Here is a 23,421-nt window from a genome sequence, read left to right on the forward strand (position 1 = left end):
TCTTAGGGTCCACTTTGATTCCATCTGCTCCTACAATAAAGCCTAAGAACTCCAATTCTTTCACTGCGAACTCACATTTTTCCGGCTTGGCGTATAATTGATGCTGCCGCAGTTTCTCAAAAACTCGGCGTAAGTGTTGCTTGTGCTCTACGGAAGGCTGTTTTTGGGATATCTTCTTCGGCTATGCGGATTTGGTGGTATCCTGATCTAAGATCAATCCGACTGAAGTACTTGGCCCCGTGCAGTCTATCTAAGAGGTCTTCCACTAGGGGCATAGGGTATTTGTTTTTTATGGTGATTTTGTTAAGAGCCCTATAATCTACACAGAGTCTAAGTCCCCCATCCTTCTTCCTTACAAACAACACTGGGGCACGAAAGGGGGATTTGCTAGGGCGGATGAATCCTTGTTCTTCTAGTTCATGTAGTTGCTTCTTCAATTCCATGAGCTCAGTGTGGTTCATGCGATAGGGAGCTCGGGCCGGAGGGGCAGACCCTGGAATCAACTCAATCTTGTGATCCACATCTCGCCTGGGTGGTAGACCCTTGGGTAGCTCGGCTCGCATTACATCTTTGAATTCTTCAAGTATTTCTGCCACCTCTGTGTTCCTATTCTGTTGTTTGGGTTTCTTGCCATTTTCTTCTTCTTCAATTGGTCGGATCATACACAGATAGACCATATCTCCTTGCTTGACTGATTTTTCGACTTGCTTTGCACTGCATGTCATGATACGTGGCCTGATCACGGTCCCTTGGACCGGTGCTTTTTGGGTCTAGCCCTTTGGTTGGTTTGCAGTTGGTTTTACTGTTTGGCATGATACTCCTGGCTTATTCTCCTTCATTTGCACCTTGATTGGGGTCCTGCCAGGTAGCTGCATTCTTTCGCATGGCACTCTGATGCCTTCTCCTTGCATATCTAGCATCATTTCATTCACACCCTTACCAAACATTGCAATGACATACTTGTCATAGAATTCTAAGCCCAATATCACTTCAAAATCATCCATGGGGATTACTAAAAAGTTGAGTTTCGCTTTCCACTTGTCGGCTTCCACTTGGGCTGCAAAGACTTGTTTTACTTCCTTGGCTTCTTCTTGTGCGAATGTTAATGTTAATCCTTCTGGGGCCTTTGATAGCTTCAATCCATGTTTTGCTGCACATTCTGGTGTCATGAAGTTGTGTGTTGCTCCTGTGTCCACCATGATAGGTTGGTTTCCTTCGCCCATTCGGCCTTTGATGTATAGATGGTGGACTGCTGCTACCCTGGCTGCCATGCATTGGGCTAGGGCACTAACTGACCCTACCCTTGGGTGGTCCATGCTTTCTTCACTCCCATTTGGAATTTCCTAGATATGCGGTGGTTATAGTTCTTCTACTCCATATGCACAAGTTACATTCACCCTTGATCCACTCGATGAAGCTGTATCTTCTATTGGGCATCTGTTTTGGTAGCATTTGAAGCATCTGATGCCGGTGGAAGGGCCCGGGGGTCTCCACCATGATGTATTTGATCCTGCGGGCCCATATGATGTACTAGGGGTTGGCCTGTAGTGATTGTTTCCCCATCTTCCTGCTGCTCCTCTTGGTACTAATGAGGTTTGTGATACGGCCGTGGTGCTAGTAGTGTTTTGGCTCCTTGTATCTGTGAATGCCCCTTTAGGGACATTGGGCCTCCGGTTCCATGAGTTGTTGTTGAAGGTGTTGTTGAACCTGTTTTGATTCCCTTGTGCTGTTCTTCTGCCTTCCAAGTCCACCAGTCGTTCGGCCATTCTCATGGCTTCTGCTAAGCTTGTTGGCTCCTGTCTCTCCACATCTCTTATAGCTCATTCTTGCATCCCAAACAAAAATCCATGTAGCTTAGTGTCTGTATCCATGTTTGGTAGCTGCAGCATAATTTGCCTATATTTGCTGACATATTCTTTCATCTTTCCCTGTGTTTGCTTGGAGCCCCAAGAGGAACACCAAGGAAAAGGGAATTCTCTTGCAAGAAAATCTATCTTGTAACATCAACAAGCTTTTTTATTAGGGTTTATATGATCACAATGAAAAAAAGAACACCAGGCACAACAAATCTTCATGCAGCATTATGTAGATCTCCCACGGATTTGATAGAATCAACCATATTCTTCAATATCTTCACAAAATCCATCAATAGAACAAAGAAAGCAAAGGAATACACCATCTTTGAATGGAAATACATCACATAGTATTCATCTTCAATGTCTTCATAGTCTTCTCTCTTAATCTCTCATATACAATCACTTTGTTTTAGTAGATTTGGCTATCTCTGACTCTCTCTCTCTCTCTCCATCAATAATACATCATATCCTCACTACAATCTCTCATAATTACTCACAATAATCCTTCTTAGGTCGTGGATACCCCTCCCAAGAGGTATGTCTGATATGAAGAGTTACCAGAGCCACTACAGTGTCTTTTCATAGCTCACCACTGTCACTTCACTCCAGTCTTTACTTGAGTCTTCAGCAGCTACTTCTTTCACTTCTTTTAGCTCTTTTGCACTTGTATTCACCTCTTTCCAAGGCTAGAAAACTTTCCCAAATTACACATACATTCTACAGAACACCTACAGAAGGTCTACAGAACAGTCACAGTACAGTACCAGAACAGAGACAGAAGCTCTACAGAAGATCTACAGAATCAATCATCAATCCATGCTTCATACAGAAGACAATCAGAACAAAACAGAAGCTATACAGAAGGTATACAAAACCAATCAGAACATCACAGAACCTCATATCTCCACTGAAAATCATCATGAACTTCCAAAACATAATCAATATCATCCAAAACACTCTCAAACCACTTCCAAACCAATCAATCATCTCATAAAATCAACCATTCAGCTCTCAAAAACAACAAAAATCAGCTAAAAAATAGATCATTTCAACACTCAACATATCCCCACACTTAATAAGGAAGCGTCCTCGCGACCCAGGAAAAAGGGAATACAAGTGCATTCAAAAGCTCAACTTGATCTTCAATAAATCTTCAAAAACAATCCATCCAACCACGACCCCAACTTATCACCTGTATCTGATATAAAAAATACAACGAAAGTAAAACCCTTTATACATTAACACTTCTTATCAAACTGGAAATCACAACAAACTTGTAAAGGATATAAGAGGTTTCTTCTTCTGCTTCTGCATCAGCATCTTCAAGTATCTAACCAGCAACCCCATCACCACAATTCTCCAAAATGTAACTCGCACGAAAGTAAATCGAATAGGCAACCACCACGATTTTATTACATAAATTAACCCACAACACAAACACTACACACAACACAACCATCTGAATGACTCCTCCAAAAAGAGAGTTTTATCATTAAAAATCATCCACCATACATAGCAAAGGTATCAATGAAGATGATCCCTCTTAAAAGATTGGTGATTTCGGAAACGATCCATAGACAAGGATTCATCTACAAATGTCTTGGGAGGATTCTGAAAAAACTGAAGGCAGCACATTCTTTCCAACAAGACAAGGTATCTGCTAGGCAAACAAAGGGCATGAAAGTACAATACATCCAATTGCTGGGAATCAATGCTCACATTGACATTCATGCACAACTTTGAAATAGGCTTTGAATCATTATGAGAATGCCTATGCATATACGCCACGTACCAAGCAAAATGAGCAGTTAATCTCACCGAAGGCTCCAGAGACTGTGAATATTGGTGAGTAAAATGAATATAGTTCTGGTATGCTTGACTGGCAGTTGTCCAATCTCCTGGAATTATTGGCTAGTTTATCTGAGGTCTTGTAAGAGAATCATTCGAGCTCCATCCCTTTCTTCTGGAAATCTGATAATCAAACCCGTCATAGTCACTAACCAACTGAGGTGGTTGAGATATAGAAGTGGCAAGAGATGAAAGTGGAATAAGGAAAAGTGGATGAAGAGATGGGAAGGCAAAATCATAAAAGGAGGAATAATTTAAAGAAGTGGCTGAAAATTTTAGAGAATCACTTAGGAAGGGTCTTAACTGATAAATAGGAAAGGTAGAAGGTACATGAATGGATGGAGAAGACATGGTGGAGAAGGGGAAAATACTCTATCCGCGAAAAAAGAGCACTATGTAAATATGGGAAATTGAGGAAAAGATTGAGGTTGGAAAAGAAGGGGTAAGATGTTTGTGGAATTGGTTTGATAGAGGGAAAGATATATATCATAACGGTGAGCCATTTGTTGGTAATAGAGTAGGGTAGGAACAGAATGACCTAAGATAGATCTTCTCTGATAGGCATAAAAAAAGGTAGAATCAAATGGATTATGTTTGGAAAGATAAGCTAAGAGATCCATCCTCGGTTGATTAGTACTCTGGACATAGATAGGGGTTGTGTTCTGTCTTTGATTCAGAACCACAGAATCAATCATAGTATGCTAGGAATTATCAGGGCAAGTAGCCACTTTGGAGGCATAACTCTGAAACATGTCATCTATTCGCAACTCCAAATGGTTGACATACAAAACAGCTTGTAAAACCAGGTCTCCCACATACCAAGCCATATCCACTTCATCTGGAATCAACAAGTCTCCTCGTAGATACATATATGACATCAACATGGTATCGGTCGTGACAGAATCTTCAAACACCTTACAGACCACCTCTGTCAGCAACTCAGGAGACCAAGCCCCACTCCAACCATCATCTGGAAGAGGAAGATCCATCGTGGAAAGCTTCATGTAGAAGGGTAACTTCTGTAATTAATAGTGAACAAAGAAAGAATGGTCCGAAGGAACATATTCCTGATACTGCTCAAAAGAAGACCATAACAAGTCCATTCGAGATTGCAATCTTTCCACCTTGGCCTGGAATAAGGGTTATAAGGTAGCCTGTCTTTGAAGAGCTGCCAAGTCCTGCTGTGAGAGAGAAGGGATCAAGGGAACATGAGGGCTTGGAGGAACAGACCGTGACTTTGCCAGTTGATCTTGCAACTGCTTGATTTGGGAAGCTTGTGATTCCACTGTGTCTTTAGCAGTCTGTAAGGCCGAAAGTTTGACATCTAAAAGAGTTTGGAACTCTTGCACTTCTTTGGACATCCTCTCCTCTGAGAGGCTAGTAACCTTTGATTGAGCCTCTATTAACTGAATCTTCAAAGAAGATATCTCATCTCTTTGGGTTTTAATCAGGTGGGTGACTTTGATGAAATGTTGATCCATCTTAGTGAGTAGGTAAGTGCTCCAATCAATAGCTACTCCTTTTAACACCATCCTTGAAGCTGTAAAGAGCTCTTTGGACAAGTAATGGGATGACGTTTTTGCAGGCATAAACCTGTCTTGGAGAAACTGACAGATCAACTTCCACACAGGATCAGTAATCATGGAAAAGGAAACTCCTGAAGAGTTCATCACCTTCTTAACATCCAGAATTTCCCTGGTCTGCTTTTGTAACAGCTTCAAAATCTCTTCGTTAGAGAAAAGCTGGCGAGTTGTAACAAAGGGTTCACCTTTGGAGGGAAGAGACAGAGCCTTCCCGAGGCCTCATAGTGTCAAAGTCATGGAAGTACCCTGAACCAGTCCCGACTTCTTGCTGTAGGAGCCAGAAACTCGTCACACATCGATGGATCCTCTGGAAGCAATGGAAAGGAGGCAACCACGAAAGTAGCGAGTCTCGCCTTCGTGAGAGGCTCAAAAGTGAGTAGGGAAGAGTAATCCCTACTGACTAGTGGGATATACTGGATAGGGGTAGGAAGCGTGAGGCGCCATTCAGATGGTTACACACACACCACAAACACAGACAATCAAGGAGAATACCTGCAAAGCAACAGACAAAAACCAAGGATAAGATAGCAACCAATATGGTAAAACGTGACTCGACCAACTATCCCCAAGTAAACCATAGCCTAGAAAAAATTCGACATGACCTCGAGACATATGCGACCGAAAGCTTCATGCTATGCAACATGCAAACATTCAAATCCCCGTATCAGGCAATAAAGAAAAAAAACTACACACCGTACCCTTAACCGTAACAAAGAAACTGAATCAAAACATAACAACAACCCACACATATCAAGACCACAAATTTGATAATCAGTTTTGACCATGGAGACAACTCGGAAGACTTCGCGTACCCATCCCACGAAACGAGTTCATTAAAAAAGGGAAATAAGTGTAGTGAGGGGGAATTAATTTAATGAAAGGTTCATTTTAATAAATTATTAAAAAATATGTGAATTTTTATTAAGTGATAAACCTTATCAAGAAAACGGCGGTTCCTTTTTAAAATTTTAATTACAAATTATTAGGTTAAAGCAGTGCTTTAATCCGAATCCCGGACTTCGATACCGAGACTGGGTCTCTAAATGCAAATTCATTTATTAAAAATTAAGGTGATGTGGAACTTTTTTTGCCAGTGCGTGCTCTTATGACAGCTGGTTCATTTTAATTAAAAATTTTAAAGTACCTCTTAAGCGCACTTAGCGCATGCGAAGTGAACGGTGGGTTTATTTTTAGTTAAAGTGGTGTGTTTAGCGCGAGCGCGCGTGCCATGGTGGTGTTTAGGGTTCATGTTAAAAATTAACTGTGAATTTTTTGGGTAGCGAAAAAAAATAAAAATTATAAAATGGGTGTATATGAATGCAATGAATGCGCTTTTCTCAATCCAAAATTATACGTCAGCAATCCAAAAAGAATCAAAGTATCTGGATTTTTTTTTAGATTTTTCAGTGTGTAGTTTGAATTCAAAAGAAATTTTTTTAATGAATTCAGCATTTAATGAAGTATTTTTACAGCTTAGAAAATATGGCAAAAATATGTAAAAATGTTAATGTAATTTTGAAAAAAAAAATCTGCAATTAAATTGAAATTTTTTACCATTTTTAATGAATTTTTTTTATTTTTAAGGTTTTTTTTTTAAATAATTTTAAAATTGTCTGAATTATTTTTTTTCTAAAAGTTGCAGGTTAAAAAAATATAGCAATTTACTGCAAAAAGATTAAAAATTTTTCAAGTTTTTTTTTTATTTTAAGTGTTTTATAATGATTTTTTTTTACTTTTTCAATGTATTTTGAAGGTTTCGGGTTTTAGAATTAAAAAATCCAAGAATATACCCAGAAATAGACTGCGTGGCAACTGCCTGTGAACAGCCAGCTGCACACCACCTCACGGACCAGCTAACGCGTGTCCCCGCGCGTGAACATCCGCGAACGGTCTCCCGCATACGAATCCGCACAAGCACGAACAGCCACACGTGCGTACTCACCTTTGTGCGAGTGATCGTGGACTGAAAATGGGGCTGCAGGTTTCTGCGTGTGTCGGCGGGTAACAAGGGCTTATGGAGGGTTTTCGATGGTTGGCTACGGGGGGAAACAGGGGCTTATGGAGGGGTTCTGCGGGTCTGCTGGGGGGAACAGTGTTTGAGAAGAGGGTGGTTTGCTGCTGGCGTGCCTATGGGGGGGGAAGGGGGGCCTGTAGGGGGTAGGGGGTTTGAGGGTGGGACGGGGGGCTTGGGTGGGGGTGGTGGGTGGTGGGTGGGTTTTGGTGTGTGTTTGGGCCTTGGGGGGGGAAGGGGGGCTTAGATGGGGGGGTAGGGTGGGAATGTGCAGGACACGTGGTGTGCAGGGGACCCAACAAAGGCGGATGGCGGGCAGAGGCCACAGAGCCACGTGGCGGCGGCAGAATGGCGGGCCACAAGCGATGTCGGGCGACATCAGGGAGCAGGGCGCCAGAGGGGCGGCGCGAGAGCGCCACGTGGCGGCGGCTAGAGGCTACACAGCACGGGCGTCACGTTAGCGAGGAGGGCCAGAGAGGGAGGAGGCGAATAGCGTCCAGGGCGCAGACGGTGACGTCAAAGGCGGGGCCCAGCGACGAGGCCGTCGGCGGCACAAGGCGGCGCATCAGCGAGGAGGGGGCGTCGTGGCGGGAAGAGAGCCAGAGGGCGTGACGTCGGTGAAGACGGCGGGCACCACGACGACCAGCAACGTCAGGGGGAGGGCGCCCGGCAGGCGCAGGCAGGATTGCCCACGAGGAGGGGGCGGCAGGTTTCGTGGAGGAGAGGAGGGAGGAGAGGAGGAGAAGGAGGGGAAGGAGATGGAGGGGGGAGAAACGCAGGGAATGGGAGAGAGAGAGAGGTAGTTGGGGCGGGAAGGGTCGGGGAGAGAGAAAGGTTGGGGGGTGGGAGGGGATAGGGAAGGGTGTGGGGGAAAGGGTGTGGGGGGTGCCCAAGGGGGGGTGGCCATGGATGGGGGGGGTGGAGAAGAAGGTAGGTGGGGTGTTACGGGAAACAGAATTCTTGAAACTGATGGAAGCACGAGTGTTCTTCACCTCCCAGCCACGCCTAGATAAGTGCTGGCCTTCAAGCTTATCTCTTTGCCAGCCGTCAACTTGCTGGAGTCCTACTATTTCTGGACTCCCTTACTCTCTAGGCTCCCCTTAACCCCGTTCGGGCGCCCAAGAGCCCGGACGGTCATTCTCGTGCATGTTCCCCTAAATTTACCTTAATGTAACATTAAATATCCCTTTAATGTCACATTCTACACTTATGACCTTAATGTGACATTAAATATCACATTTAATGTCACATTTCCTTCCCCTTAAAAATCGGTTTCGTCCTCGAAAACGATATTTGGAAGGTCTAACTGTAAATCGGGAAACCGTTTCTTTAAGGTACTTACTCGCTCCCATGTTGAGCTTTCTTTTGAACAATCTTTCCACTTAACCAAACATTCTTGATAAATAGTATTCCTCGTTCGTCTATTACGAACATTTAATATTTTTTCTGGTTCATGTGGATTAGATTGGTCATAGAATAACTCCTCAATATTATCATTTAAAACTAAATTATCCAAATCACCCAGCTTCTTCCTTAATTTGCTTACATGAAAAACTGGATGTATTTTACTACCAGCAGGTAGTTGGAGCTTGTAAGCCAATTCTCCCACCCTTTTAAGTATTATGAAAGGACCACAATACCTTGGTGAAAGCTTTGGACAATGTCCCTTTTTCATAGTTTTAGTCTATTCAGGCACCTTAAGATAGACCAATTCTCCTTCTTCAAAGGAGATGTCTCTACGGTGAGGATCTGCATATGGGTTGATGTATGGAGGCTGTAGCTTCAGTTGTGTATGAAATTTTTATGCCTGTCTCACAGCAGTCGCAGTCTTATCCGCCTCAGGAGCAGTCCTATCCGTCAACAGCAATCTGATACTGGCAGCTCCATTTCTGAGCTGGTTGATCCTCGCGAATGCTGGCGAGTCCACTCCTGGTCCTCGCGGATGCTGACGGCTGCACGCCTGGTCTGATTGGTCTTCGTGCTGGTCTTTACGTTTTTTTTTTGTTTTTCTGCCCGTTTCGTTCCTGCTGCAGGTCCCCGTAACGTTAGACCAGTATTAGATGTCACTTACGTGACATGGCGCTGCAATTTTTTAAATTTTTGATGGCCCGTTTTCTAACGTGACGGGACGGGGCGCTTCTGACTGACGGCCTGTTTTCTGACTGACGACCCGTCGAGTATTATCGACGTCTTGATGACCAGCGACCCCAACGATTATTCTCGTGACGAATCACGTCACATCTTCATAGCTCCTGGTTCCGGTTGCTCACACGATATGACCAAAACTGACGACCTGACGGATTCTTGTTTTTTAAATGATCAGAAACATAGGCTCTGATACCAATGTTAGATTACGGGAAACAGAATTCTTGAAACTGATGGAAGCACGAGTGTTCTTCACCTCCCAGCCACGCCTAGATAAGTGCTGGCCTTCAAGCCTATCTCTTTGCTAGCCGTCAACTTGCTGGAGTCCTACTATTTCTGGACTCCCTTACTCTCTAGGCTCCCCTTAACCCCGTTCGGGCGCCCAAGAGCCCGGACGGTCATTCTCGTGCATGTTCCCCTAAATTTACCTTAATGTAACATTAAATATCCCTTTTAATGTCACATTCTACACTTATGACCTTAATGTGATATTAAATATCACATTTAATGTCACATTAATGTCACATGGGGGCCCAGGAAGGTGGGTGGGGGCCCATGGGTCTGGGTAGGCATAGGGGAGAAGGGTAGGGGTAGGGGGACCATAGGGGAATGGGCAAGGGAAAGGGTGTCGGGGAGTATAGGGGAATGGGCGGAGGCCCATGGGTGTACAGGGGGGAAAGTGTAGGGGATAGGGGTGGCCCTCTAAGTCCCCTTTCCCCCCCCACAATCACAAACCCCCCTTTCCCCCCACCTAAGCCCCCCTTCCCCCCAAGCCCACCTACCCACCCCCCTGTAAGCCCCCCGTCACGCAGACACCCGCAGCAATCCCCTCCATAAGCCCCCCATCCCGCACACCCGCAGATAACCCACCAAACCCCACCCAAGCTCCTGTTCTCCCCACCCCCCCCCCCCCGCGCAGAAACCCCACCATCGAAACCCCTCCATAAGTCCTGTTCACACCCGCAGAACCCCACACTCGCAGAACCACCGAATCCCACCCAAGCATTGTTCACACCCGCAGAACCCGTAGGCCTCTTCTCTCGGCCCTTGACACACGCGCATGTGGTTGATTGTGATTGTTCGTGATCGTGTGCGGGAGACCGTTAGCGGATGTTCACGCGCAGGGACGCGCGTTAGCTGGTCCGTGAGGTGGTGTGGTGTGCAGCCCGCTGTTCACACGCAGCTGACACGCAGTCTATTTTTGAATATATTCCTGGATTTTTAATTCCAATACCCGCAAACCCTCAAACTACATTGAAAATTTTTTTTAAAATCACTTAAAACTAATTTTTTTTAAAAAAAATTACAGTAAAATCTTGAAAAAATTCCCAATTTTTCTATAATAAATTGCCATATTTTTCTAAACTGCAAATTTTCGAAAAAATTTCAGACCATTTTAAAATTAAAAATTCTTTTTAAAAATACGCAAAAAATGAGAAAAAAAATTATTCAAAAATGTAAAAAATTCAATTTAATAGCAAAAAAATTCCTAAAAATTTCATTAACTTTTTTACTTATTTTTGGAATATTTTCTAAGCTGCAAAAATACTTCATTAAATGCTAAATTCGTACAAAATTCTTTCATTCAAAACCCACACTGAAAATTCTTTAAAAATCCAGATACCTTGATTCTTTTTGGATTACTGACCTCCATTTGGGATTGAGAAGTGCGCATTCATTGCATTCACATATACTCACTTTCAGGTATTTTTTTCCTTTTTTATTTTTATTTTTTTCCGCTACCCCAAAATTCACGGTTAATTTTTAACATGAACCCTAAACACCACCATGGCACGTGCGCTCGCGCCTAACATACCATTTTTTAATAAAAATTAACCCGCCGTTCACTTAACACGCGCTAAGTGCGCTTAAGAGGCACTTAAACATTTTTAATAAAAATTAACCAACCGTCACAAAAGCACGCGCTGGCAAAAAAAGTGCTCCACATCACTTTAATTTTTAATAAATGAATTTGCATTTAGAGACTCAGTCTGGGTATCGAAGTCCAGGATTCGGATTAATACACCGCTTTAACCTAATAATTGGTAATTAAAATTTTAAGAAGGAACCGCCGTTTTCTTAATAAAGTTTATCACTTAATAAAAATTCACTCATTTCTTAATAATTTATTAAAATGAACCTTTCATTCAATTAATTTCCCCTCACTGCACTTATTTCCCCTTTTTAATGAACTCGTTTCGTGGGATGGGTACGCGAAGTCTTCGGAGTTGTCTCCATGGTCAAACCTGATTATCAAAGTTGTGGTCTTAATATGTATGGGTTGTTGTTATGTTTTGGTTCAGTTTCTTTGTTACGGTTAAGGGTACGGTATGTAGTTTTTTTCTTTATTGCCTGATACGGGGATTTGGGTGTTTGCATGTTGCATAGCACGAAGCTTTTGGTCGCATATGTCTCGAGGTCATGTCGAATTTTTTTCTAGGATATGGTTTGCTTCGGGATAGTTAGTCGAGTCCCGTTTTATCGTTTTGGTTGATATCTTATCCTTCGTTTTTGTCTGTTGCTTTGCAGGCATTCTCTTTGATTGTCTGTGTTTGTGGTGTGTGTGTAAAATGGCGCCTCACGCTCCTCCCCCTATCCAGTATGTCCCACTAGTCAGTAGGGATTACTCTTCCCTGCTCACTTTTGAGCCTCTCACGAAGGCGGGACTCGCCACTTTCGTGGTTGCCTCCTTTCCATTGCTTCCAGAGGATCCATCGATGTGTGACAAGTTTCTGGCCTCCTACAGCAAGAAGTCGGGACTGGTCCAGGGTACTTCCATGACTTTGACACCTCGAGGCCTCGGGAAGGCTTTGTCTCTTTCCTCCAAAGGTGAACCCTTTATTACAACTCGCCAACTTTTCTCTAACGAAAAGACTTTGAAGCTGTTACAAAAGCAGACCAGGGAAATTCTGGATGTTAAGAAGGTGATGAACTCTTCAGGAGTTTTCTTTTCCATGATTACTGATCCTGTGTGGAAATTGGTCTGTCAGTTTCTCCAAGACAGGTTTATGCCTGCAAAAACGCCATCCCATTACTTGTCCAAAGAGCTCTTTACAGCTTCAAAGATGGTGTTAAAAGGAGTAGCTATTGATTGGAACACTTACCTACTCACTAAGATGGATCAACATTTCATCAAAGTCACCAAAGGCAATGTTACCAATGTCACCTATGGATCGTACTTGTCTCCCTTCTTGACCTACTCAGGTTTACAGAAGAGTGTGCCTCCATCTCCTCCATCTGATCCAGTACCTCCTCCTCCACCTTCAGATAAGTCAGAACCAATTGATATAGAGGATTTGGATTCTCCGCCTCCCCTAGTCATACAGCGCAAACGCTTGAAGCGGGTAGCAGATAAAGCTCCTTCACTTCTTCCTTCAGTGCCCATTCTTGCTACCTTTGGCAGTGATCTCCCTGGCTATCTCAAATGTAATAACCTGTTCAGAGCACATCGAGAAGGTTCGTTGGACATATCAGTCCCCTCACTGAACAGTCTCGTCTCGAGAGATGCCATTCCTTTCCTATGTAAAGACATTCAGAGTTCCATTGAACTGTTAGTGACAACCTATGTTCAACAGCTGTACGCTTCCTTTTATGAAGAACTGATGCAGTCTAAGGACCAGTTGCATAAGGCAACATCCGAGTTAGCCTCTGCTAAGGATACCCTAGCAGATTTGTTTAAGCAAATGGAGCAACAAACCCAACTGATTGAAACCCAAAGAGATGAGATATCTTCTTTGAAGATTCAGTTAATAGAGGCTCAATCAGAGGTTACTAGCCTCTCAGAGGAGAAGGAGAGGATGTCCAAAGAAGCGCAAGAGTTCCAAACTCTTTTAGATGTCAAACTTTCAGCCTTACAGACTGCTAATGACACAGCGGAATCACAAGCTTCCCAAATCAAGCAGTTGCAAGATCAACTGGCAAAGTCACGATCTATTCCTCCAAGCCCTCATGTTCCCTTGATCCCTTCTCTCTCACAGTAGGACTTGGCAGCTCTTCAGAGACAGGCTACCTTATGTCCCTTATTCCAGACCAAGGTGGAAAGATTGCAATCTCGAATGGATTTGCTATGGTCTTCATTTGAGCAATTCCAAAAATATATTCCTCCGGACCATTCTTTCTTTGTTCACTATCAATTACAGAAGTTGGTCTTCTACATGAAGCTTTCCACGATGGATTTACCTATTCCAGAGGATGGTTGGAGTGGGGCTTGGTCTCCTGAGTTGCTGACAGAGGTGGTCCGTATGGTGTTTGAAGATTCTGTCACGACCGATACCATGTTGATGTCATATATGTATCTACGAGGAGACTTGTTGATTCCAGATGAAGTGGATATGGCTTGGTATGTGGGAGACATGGTTTTACAAGCTGTTTTGTATGTCAACCATTTGGAGTTACGAATAGATGACATGTTTCAGAGTTATGCCTCCAAAGTGGCTACTTGCCCTGATAATTCCTAGCATACCATGATTGATTCTGTGGTCCTGAATCAAAGACAGAACACAGCTCCTACCTATGTCCAGAGTACTAATCAACTGAGGGTGGATCTCTTAGCTTATCTTTCCAAACATAATCCATTTGATTCTACCTTTTTTTATGCCTATCAGAGAAGATCTATCTTAGGTCCTTCTGTTCCTACCCTACTCTATTACCAACAAATGGCTCACCGTTATGATATATATATTTCCCTCTATCAAACCAATTCCACAAACATCTTACCCCTTCTTTTCCAACCTCAATCTTTTCCTCAAATTCCCATATTTACATAGTGCTCTTTTTTCGCGGATAGAGTATTTTCCCCTTCTCCACCATGTCTTCTCCATCCATTCATGTACCTTCTACCTTTCCTACTTATCAGTTAAGACCCTTCCTAAGTGATTCTCTAAAATTTTCAGCCACTCCTTTAAATTATTCCTCCTTTTATGATTTTGCATTCCCATCTCTTCATCCACTTTTCCTTATTCCACTTCCATCTCCTGCCACTTCTATATCTCAACCACCTCAGTTGGTTAGTGACTATGACGAGTTTGATCATCAGATTTCCAGAAGAAGGGGATGGAGCTCGAATGATTCTCTTACAGGACCTCAGATAAACTGGCCAATAATTCCAGGAAATTGGACAACTGCCAATCAAGCATACCAGAACTATATTCATTTTGCTCACCAATATTCACAGTCTCTGGATCCTTCGGTGAGATTAACTGCTCATTTTGCTTGGTACCTGGCGTATATGCATAGGCATTCTCATAATGATTCAAAGCCTATTCCAAAGTTGTGCATGAATGTCAATGTGAGCATTGATTCCCAGCAACTGGATGTATTGTACTTTCATGCCCTTTGTTTGCCTAGCAGATACCTTGTCTTGTTGGAAAGAATATGCTACCTTCAGTTTTTTCAGAATCCTCCCAAGACATTTGTAGATGAATCTTTGTCTATGGATCGTTTCCGAAATCACCAATCTTTCAAGAGGGATCATCTTCATTGATACCTTTACCATGTATGGTGGATGATTTTTAATGATAAATCTCTTTTTGAAGGAGTCATTCAGATGGTTGTGTTGTGTGTAGTGTTTGTGTTGAGGGTTAATTGATGTGATAAGATCGTGGTGGTTGCCTATTCGATTGGCTTTCGTGCGAGCTACATTTTTGGAGAATTGTGGTGATGGTGTTGCTGGTTGGATAGTTGATGCTGATGATGATGATGAAGAAACCTCTTATATCCTTTACAAGTTTGTTGTGATTTTCAGTTTGATAAGAAGTGTTAATGTATAAAGGGTTTTACTTTCGTTGTATTTTTTATATCAGATACATGTGATAAGTTGGGGTCGTGGTTGGATGGACTGTTTTTGAAAATGTATTGAAGATCAAAGTTGAGCTTTTGAATGAACTTGTATCCCCTTTTTCGTGGGTCGCGAGGACGCTTCCTTATTAAGTGTGGGGATATGTTGAGTGTTGAAATGACCTGTTTTTTGGCTGATTTTTGTTGTTTTTTAGAGCTGAATGGTTGATTTTATGAGATGATTGATTGGTTTGGAAGTGGTTTGAGAGTGTTTTGGATAGGTTGAAATAGTTTTATTAAGCTCATGATATTTATTAGTAGAGATGTGAAGTTCTGATGAAGTTCTGATATGTTCTGATGAGCTTCTGTTTTGTTTTGTTTTGTTCTGTTTTCTCTCTGTAAGGAGGGATGGAGTATTGATTCATAGGTTTGAGATTGTTTGAAAGCTTATTGAATAGTTTTTGAGAGTTTGGAATTGTTTGAGTATGAGTTATGAGGTTTTGATGACCTTCTATAACCTTCTCTAGAGCTTATGTAGAGCTTTTGTCTCTGTTCTGTCTCTGTTCTGGTACTGTACTGTGACTGTTTTGTAGACCTTCTGTATGTGTTATGTAGAATGTATGTGTAGCTTGGGAAAGTTTTCTAGCCTTGGAAAGAGGTGAATACAAGTGCAAAAGAGCTAAAAAAAGTGAAAGAAGTAGCTGCTGAAGACTCAAGTAAAGATTGAAGTGAAGTGACAGTGGTGAGCTATGAAAGGATACTGTAGTGGCTCTGGTGACTCTTCATATCAGACACACCTCTTGGGAGGGGTATCCATGACCTAAGAAGGATTATTGTGAGTGATTATGAGAGATTGTAGTGAGGATATGATGTATTATTGATGGAGAGAGAGAGAGAGAGTTAGAGATAGTCAATTCTATCAAAACAGAGTGATTATATATGAGAGATTGAGAGAGAAGACTATGAAGATATTCAAGATGAATACTATGTGATGTATTTCCATTCAAAGATGGTGTATTCCTTTGCTTTCTTTGTTCTATTGATGAATTTTGTGAAGATATTGAATGAAAAACGGCTTATTCTTCTTAACCCATTTCTTATAAAGATTTTGCATATGAGAAGATCCATTTACCAGACCAAATGATACCATCGCCATTCTGTCCCACAGCATGAGCTCGTCTGCTTCTGGAACTTCTTCTTCATATATATCCTCTTCGGGTGGGATAGACTCTTCCATCTCGCTTTCATAACCTTCTTCTTCCATATCATCTCCTTCCTCTCCTGTCTCTGTCTCTGTCTCTATCTCTGGCTCTGGCTCTGTATCTATCTCTAGCTCTGTAGGAGCTCTGTAAGAGAAGAACAGGTTCTCTGTTTCATCTTCTGCCTCTGTCTCTGGCTCTGCTATAGCCATGTAACAGGGAGAGCAGTACATCCATGCTTCTATCTCACTGTCAGAAGTGATTTCGGAAATCATTCCTGGTTCAGGCAGGAAGTATTCACCCATTGACAGGGACTTTGCATCTTTTGGAAGTCGGCTTACAGTATCCACTGTTAAGGAACGTGCCACTGTTTTCTTGGGAAGGATTTGTTTGACAGCATCTTCGTCTGCTGATGTTCCATCTGTAGCCTCATTAGGGGAGTCAGAAGATAATTCCAAGGAGGTGGATCCATGCCCTTTTTGAGAACCATATAGCTTCAGCACCACTTTTTTAGATCCTCTACCCAAGGTCAAGGTTCCTTTGAACCAATCCGTCCTTGCTCTAGCTTCAAAAAGCCATGGTCTGCCCAGTAACAAGGGATATTTGCAACTGAGTTGGATAAGTAATCCTTCAAGCTTTCTCCTTCTGAGGTACTGGCAGTAGAGTTTTGAGGAGTCTCTGTAACCACTGCATAAACAGGTTGGATTGATGCAGAGGGATCTCTGTTCTGGTTCTGATTCAAAGCTCTTGTTTGAACTGTTGGCTGTTGGCTCCAGTTGGTAGGGTTCCACTGTTGCTGCTAATTTGGCATTGAGGAAATTGGTTGGGACCATTGTTGTTGTGGTTGAACCATCATTTGAGGCATTGATTGTGGCCACTGTGGATTTGGTACACTGTACTGTGATACTGAGGGCATCTGTGGATAAGGGTAGGGAACTGTCCCTGAGACTGCATTTGGTGGGTACATCATTCCTGGCATCAGAGGAGGTAGGACTCCTCTTCCTGGATTCATCGCCAATCTAGCTTCCACTTCATCGTACAGTCTTGCACCTTCTGTTGCAGCTTGCAGTGTGGCTGATCTTTGCAGCTCCACAAACTTACGGACTTCTAGTTATAATCCTCTGAGAAATACCCCCTTCTGAATGCCATCATCTAGATTATGGTTAGTCCATCTCTTCAGGATGGATTCCATTCGTGAGACATAAGCTTCTACTCTTTCTCCAAAGGACTGACTTAGGTTCATAAATTCCTCTCGCATCTGCTCTTCAAAACCTTCACGCCTGAATTTAGTAAGGCCAACTTCAGGTCGTCCCATGTGTCAAAAGTTCCTGCTGCTTGTCTCTCATACCACTGAAACGCCACGCCCTTGAAAGTGGCGGGGAATATTGCTAACCAATGCTCGGGGATTCTGGCATTGTTAGCCACACATGCTACCATAAACTCTACTACATGAAGATTGGGGTCTTCATTGTACTCTCCCTTAAAAACTAGCAATGGAACTACATTCGCTGGCCTGTCATCAATATTTCCAAGACGGATCTGGCTTGGAAGTGGACCTCCAGCAGGAGAAGGAAGGGCTTGATGTGCCATTGGGACTTTTGTAAAGAGTTCCGCAAGGGCGTCAAAGGCGGCTTCTGCTGCGAGCTCGTTCTCAGCTTTGATTTTTGCTTTCTCTCTTCTCACGTACCTCTGGACTCGTTCCAATGTTTGTCTCTTTATTGCGTCATTTATCAGGGGGTTGGCTCCACTATGTTAGTGCTCCACAGAGGGTTAACAGAAGACTTCAGTCTCTAGAGGACTCTCTTGCCAACATTTCTTCTACTTTTTCCTTTTCAACGTCTCTGAATTCTGCTTTCATGCCACTGCACAGAGGAAGGTATTCGGTTCTGAAGGTGTCAAAATGCATACGTCTAAGCATTGTGGTGGTGCTATCGTCATAGTAATGCCAGCTTCTGATGGTTTCAACAGTGTATGTTGTGAAAAACACTCTGTCTACCAACTTCCAGTGGGTTGCCAATTGAACAAACAGAAGATTGTCAGAACACCAAGCATCCCATGTATCTTGCTGTTGAGCATCCACGAACAAATTCCAACTCTTTTCCTTCTTGTCTCTGTGAACCTCCACAAACCAAGACTCCTGAAGCTTCTTCACAATCTCCCACTTGATGATGTCTGGAAACTTCTCAATGAATGTCAAATCTTCCATGTATGGTCATTCTCTCTGTTTCTGCTCTTCAGTTTGTCCCTAAACAGTTTGCCACCAAGATGCAAGTTTCTACTGCTTCAACAGGAAGAGGAAACTGTCCACCACATAGAGCATGCATCATGATGGTGATGTGTTTCCGCCATTGTGGGATGAACTTCTTGTGGAAAGTGGCTTTAATTATGAGAAATTCCAACTCTTCAATGGAAGAAGAAACTTTACAAACATCCATTGAATTCTTCTCTTCTTGACAATGCCATTTCCTTCATTTTCAGCCGCTTCTGGTGCTTGTTGATGGCAAGTTTCCCCGGCTGTGCACCAAAAACATGGAGCCCCAAGAGGAACACCAAGGAAAAGGAAATTCTCTTGCAAGAAAATCTATCTTGTAACATCAACAAGCTTTTTTATTAGGGTTTATATGATCACAATGAAAAAAAGAACACCAGGCACAACAAATCTTCATGCAGCATCATGTAGATCTCCCACGAATTTGATAGAATCAACCATATTCTTTAATATCTTCACAAAATCCATCAATAGAACAAAGAAAGCAAAGGAATACACCATCTTTGAATGGAAATACATCACATAGTATTCATCTTCAATGTCTTCATAGTCTTCTCTCTCAATCTCTCATATACAATCACTCTGTTTTAGTAGATTTGGCTATCTCTGACTCTCTCTCTCTCTCTCCATCAATAATACATCATATCCTCACTACAATCTCTCATAATTACTCACAATAATCCTTCTTAGATCGTGGATACCCCTCCCAAGAGGTATGTCTGATATGAAGAGTTACCAGAGCCACTACAATGTCTTTTTATAGCTCACCACTATCACTTCACTCCAGTCTTTACTTGAGTCTTCAGCAACTACTTCTTTCACTTCTTTTAGCTCTTTTGCACTTGTATTCACCTCTTTCCAAGGCTAGAAAACTTTCCCAAATTACACATACATTCTACAGAACACCTGCAGAAGGTCTACAGAACAGTCACAGTACAGTACCAGAACAGAGACAGAAGCTCTACAGAAGATTTACAGAAGGTTACAGAAGGTCATCAAAACCTCATAACTCATACTCAAACCATTCCAAACCATCAAAAATCACTCAATAAGCTTTCAAACAATCTCAATCCTCATCAATCATCAATCCATGCTTCATACGGAAGACAATCAGAACAAAACAGAAGCTATACAGAAGGTATACAGAACCTATCAGAACATCACAGAACCTCATATCTCCACTGAAAATCATCATAAACTTCCAAAGCATAATCAATATCATCCAAAACACTCTCAAACCACTTCCAAACCAATCAATCATCTCATAAAATCAACCATTCAGCTCTCAAAAACAACAAAAATAAGCCAAAAAATAGATCATTTCAACACTCAACATTACTTGAGATTCCTCCATTCATCTCTCACTTTGAATTTCTCCAGCTTTGGAATAAAGTAGTCCTTCAGTTCTTCCTGGAGTTCTTCCCACGAACAGATTGTGTAGCCCTGCTCTTGTTCTAGCAGGTACCAACTGGCAGTGTGCTCCTCCAAGTAAATGGCTACCACCTCCGCCTTCCTGTCTTCGGTAATTCGTGAATACTTTAAGTACATGTCCACCTCTGTGATCCATTTCTTCAGAACCAACCCATCTCTCTCTCCCTTGTACTTCGCGGATTGGGGCATCTTGAATTTTCCATAATCATCTTCTGAACTACTGCTATCTTCCTCTTCTTTGCGATGGTGCTTCTTCTCATTCTTTTTGTCTTTCTTTTTGCTTCCTAATTCTACTACTTTCTCCTTCTCCTTCCTTGTATCTTGCGCCCTCCTAGATGTCTCCTCTCTACCTGTTCTATCCATCTCCTCTTGCATTCGGTGTCTTTTATCATCTTCTTCTTGTTGAATCACCCATTCTCTATAGTCCTGCTCTACTTCTAGTTTTTTCCTCCTTTCTTCCTCCTCTTCTTTCATCTGCATGTTCCTTCATATTGATTCTAGCATGCCTGACATACCATCTAATTGTCTTTCTAGTCGGGCCACCTTCTCCTCTTGGGCCACTCTCCATTCTTGCCCCCTACTCTTCTTCCTCTCCTCCAATGTTGGGAGGCTGACGTTCTCCCTTTCGTCCTCCATGTGATTGGTGGTGGTGTCGCCACGGGGAAGCCGCGTTTCGCCTGTGGTGGTGTGGGTCGTGCCGCGGGAAAGTTGCGTCACGTCTTCAAACGGTGGGATGTCGAGGTTGGGGCGTCACGCCGGAGCGACGCATTGGGGGGCGTCGCGACGTGGGGCGACGCGACGTGGGGCGACACGACGCGGGGCGTCGCGCTGTGGGTCGTTACGACTTCGATCTCTTCGGGGCACTGGATCTTTCCTCCTGCTTCCATGAGCACTCGTTCACTCCAAGCAAGAGTTGCTCTGATACCAAGTATGATAAACCTGCACTCGTTACGCACTCAACACGGCACAGAAAGGTAACACGATATGAGCTCAAGGTATACTCTTGTATTATTCAATCCAAAAAGCGGGACAACATAGACACATCCCAGGACTACACCCTCGTGACGCCACACATAAGAGGGTTCACCACTGGGCATAGGGAATCACACGTAGAGTGGAAATAAGGCAGGGCTTTGAGTCACTACTACTCCCTATATAGGTGCAATCGGTAGCAACGGCATGGTATAGCTACAAAGCCCTTACAGGGGGGGATTGGTTTTGGTGGGTGTGGGGGATATATTAAAATTTGGGACAGTTCAGTCTTATTCTACTTGCCCTACTCCTCTCCCTAAAAAAGAAGGCCCCAAATATTGCACCTGTTATAGACATAACCTTTTATTTTCTCTACTCCCTCAACCTTCTTTGCTTTCCACACAATCTCTTATCGACACCTTCTCCTCTCACGATGTACTTTTTCGATGCACCTACTCCAAGTGAGTATCAACACATGAAAGATGCATGATTGGCTTCTCCCAAACCCAAACAAACGTATAGACACCGACCCGAAGGATCTTCTTCCATGAAATCTAATGCAAACTTGTCCCGTGTGGCAGTTTTGCAAGCTCAAATTAAAGATATGCAATGGCGATTGACTAACTTGCACATTCTCAACTTTCCATTTGTGCCCCCAGTCATGAGGACATTGCCTCTCTAATTCTTAGCCTAATCCCTTTCAAGGGGAGAAGAAGAAATGTGATGAGACCAACATTGACTCATGGCTAGCCAAGTGGATAGCCTATTTCGATTTGTACCAGTGCAAGGACACTCAATGTATCAAACATATATAGATTATATCGCAAAGGAAGGCATACACTTGGTGGGTAGGGCTATGCCCCAAGCCAAAGACATGGATAGATTTTCAATCCATTTTTCAAAAGTCGTTTGTGACCAATGATCGGATTAAAAATTTACACAAGTTGTTTGAGTTTAATATGGGAAAGAAGACCCTGGATATATATTCACAAGAATTTAAAGACCTCAAAACAAAGGCTTTGGATAATCTGCAGATATTATATATTCACAAGAATTTAAAGACCCTAGATATATATTCACAAGAATTTAAAGACCTCAAAACAAAGACTTTGGATGATCTGCAGATATTACTCTATATATGATATCTTTTCGGGTTATTGCTAAATTACCAAAACGAGACACACCGAAATCCTTTACATTCCTAGAGGATATCTAGGATACACCAAAAACGTTCACAAGACTTTGGCTACAAGTAGAGGCAGCCAGTCGATGGGTGGGTCCCATCAACCTACCTCTAGCTTTAAGTCAAAGAAAACATCTACCCCAACAACTCCACATCAATTGCCTTCAAAATCATGCAAGAAGAAGGATGATAAACACGAAGCGACTCGCAAGAAGGACCACTCTAAAGATCGTTGTTTTGCTTGCCATTAGACATGACACTTTCCTGGAGATAAAGAGTGTCCAAAGAACAAGAAGGCAAAGTCAACTTCAAAGGCTACCGTAAATATGGGAGAAGCTCCATATATTTTTCCTAAATTTTTAGCAAATGATTGCTTTGCTAATGTGAATAGTTGTAATGGTCGTTCTGTAAATAAAATTGTGTTTGGCTCGCATGATCTTTTAAAGGTTACTAGCTATATTACTAACCAAACGGTTACATTTTTGTCTGATGACAATTCTACTCATAATGTTTTTTCTTTTCAATCAATCTCAATTGCTGCAAAGACTTTAACTCCACATAATACATGCTAACCAAGAATATCGTGTCTGTTATGTGGAGGGCCCAATTGTCAATCCTTGGGATTGAATGGTGTGGAGATTAGATCCTTCAACCCAGTACTACTGTGAGTTCTTGGACTTTTGATTAATGAGCTTTGATCGTGATGCATACCAATGTTATTCTTGGCATACCGTGGTTTGTTAATAGATTTTCCTCTTTGTACAGTGATTGCAAAACTCGTGTGTGTATTCTTTTGAGCTTGATGATTGCTATCATGTGATCCAGGGTTGTTCACCCTCCAAGATCACTGAATCTAATGAGCATGTGACATGATATATCAGCTTCAAATTTTGTATATTTTTTCGTGATCCAAATGTTATTACTTAACGTTTATTTTATTAAAAATGTTCAATTGTCTACGGTGCAATGTAATTCCATGTCTTTTGAAATAATGTTGATACAAGTTCAAATATTAAAAATATTTGAATCCAATTCTACACAAACATATTGATGTCTAGCCATCTCGTGTCTTAGCAATTATATTAGTTTGGCTCGAAAGATGAGGACGAGATAACTAGATAATTTTATGATTACCTAGCCCGAAAGAGA

At 42.4% G+C, this 23,421-nt stretch overlaps 1 protein-coding gene across 8 annotated transcripts in view; it reads right to left on the reverse strand.

Moving 5' to 3' along the window:
• Window positions 1–1,720: 1,720 nt before the first annotated feature.
• LOC148018535 (uncharacterized) overlaps window positions 1,721–23,421 on the reverse strand; it is a 34,465-nt gene continuing 12,764 nt past the window's right edge. The window contains exon 2 of one of the 8 annotated variants that reach the window (XR_015687663.1): window positions 1,721–3,054. Coding sequence is in view for 1 of the 8 variants with exons in the window: in XM_087661412.1 (XP_087517538.1) it covers window positions 16,255–17,250 (996 nt within the window). In the remaining 7 variants the exon portion in view is untranslated. Of the gene's footprint in view, window positions 5,780–13,550; window positions 19,604–23,421 lie in introns of those variants that run through there. The other 7 variants (XR_015687662.1, XR_015687660.1, XR_015687658.1 and 4 more) reach the window with 7 other exon arrangements.

This window comes from Lygodium microphyllum, chromosome 21 (assembly GCF_053477565.2).
Source record: "Lygodium microphyllum isolate KBCC chromosome 21, Lygodium_microphyllum_v1.1.10, whole genome shotgun sequence".
Lineage (NCBI taxonomy): Eukaryota > Viridiplantae > Streptophyta > Polypodiopsida > Schizaeales > Lygodiaceae > Lygodium > Lygodium microphyllum.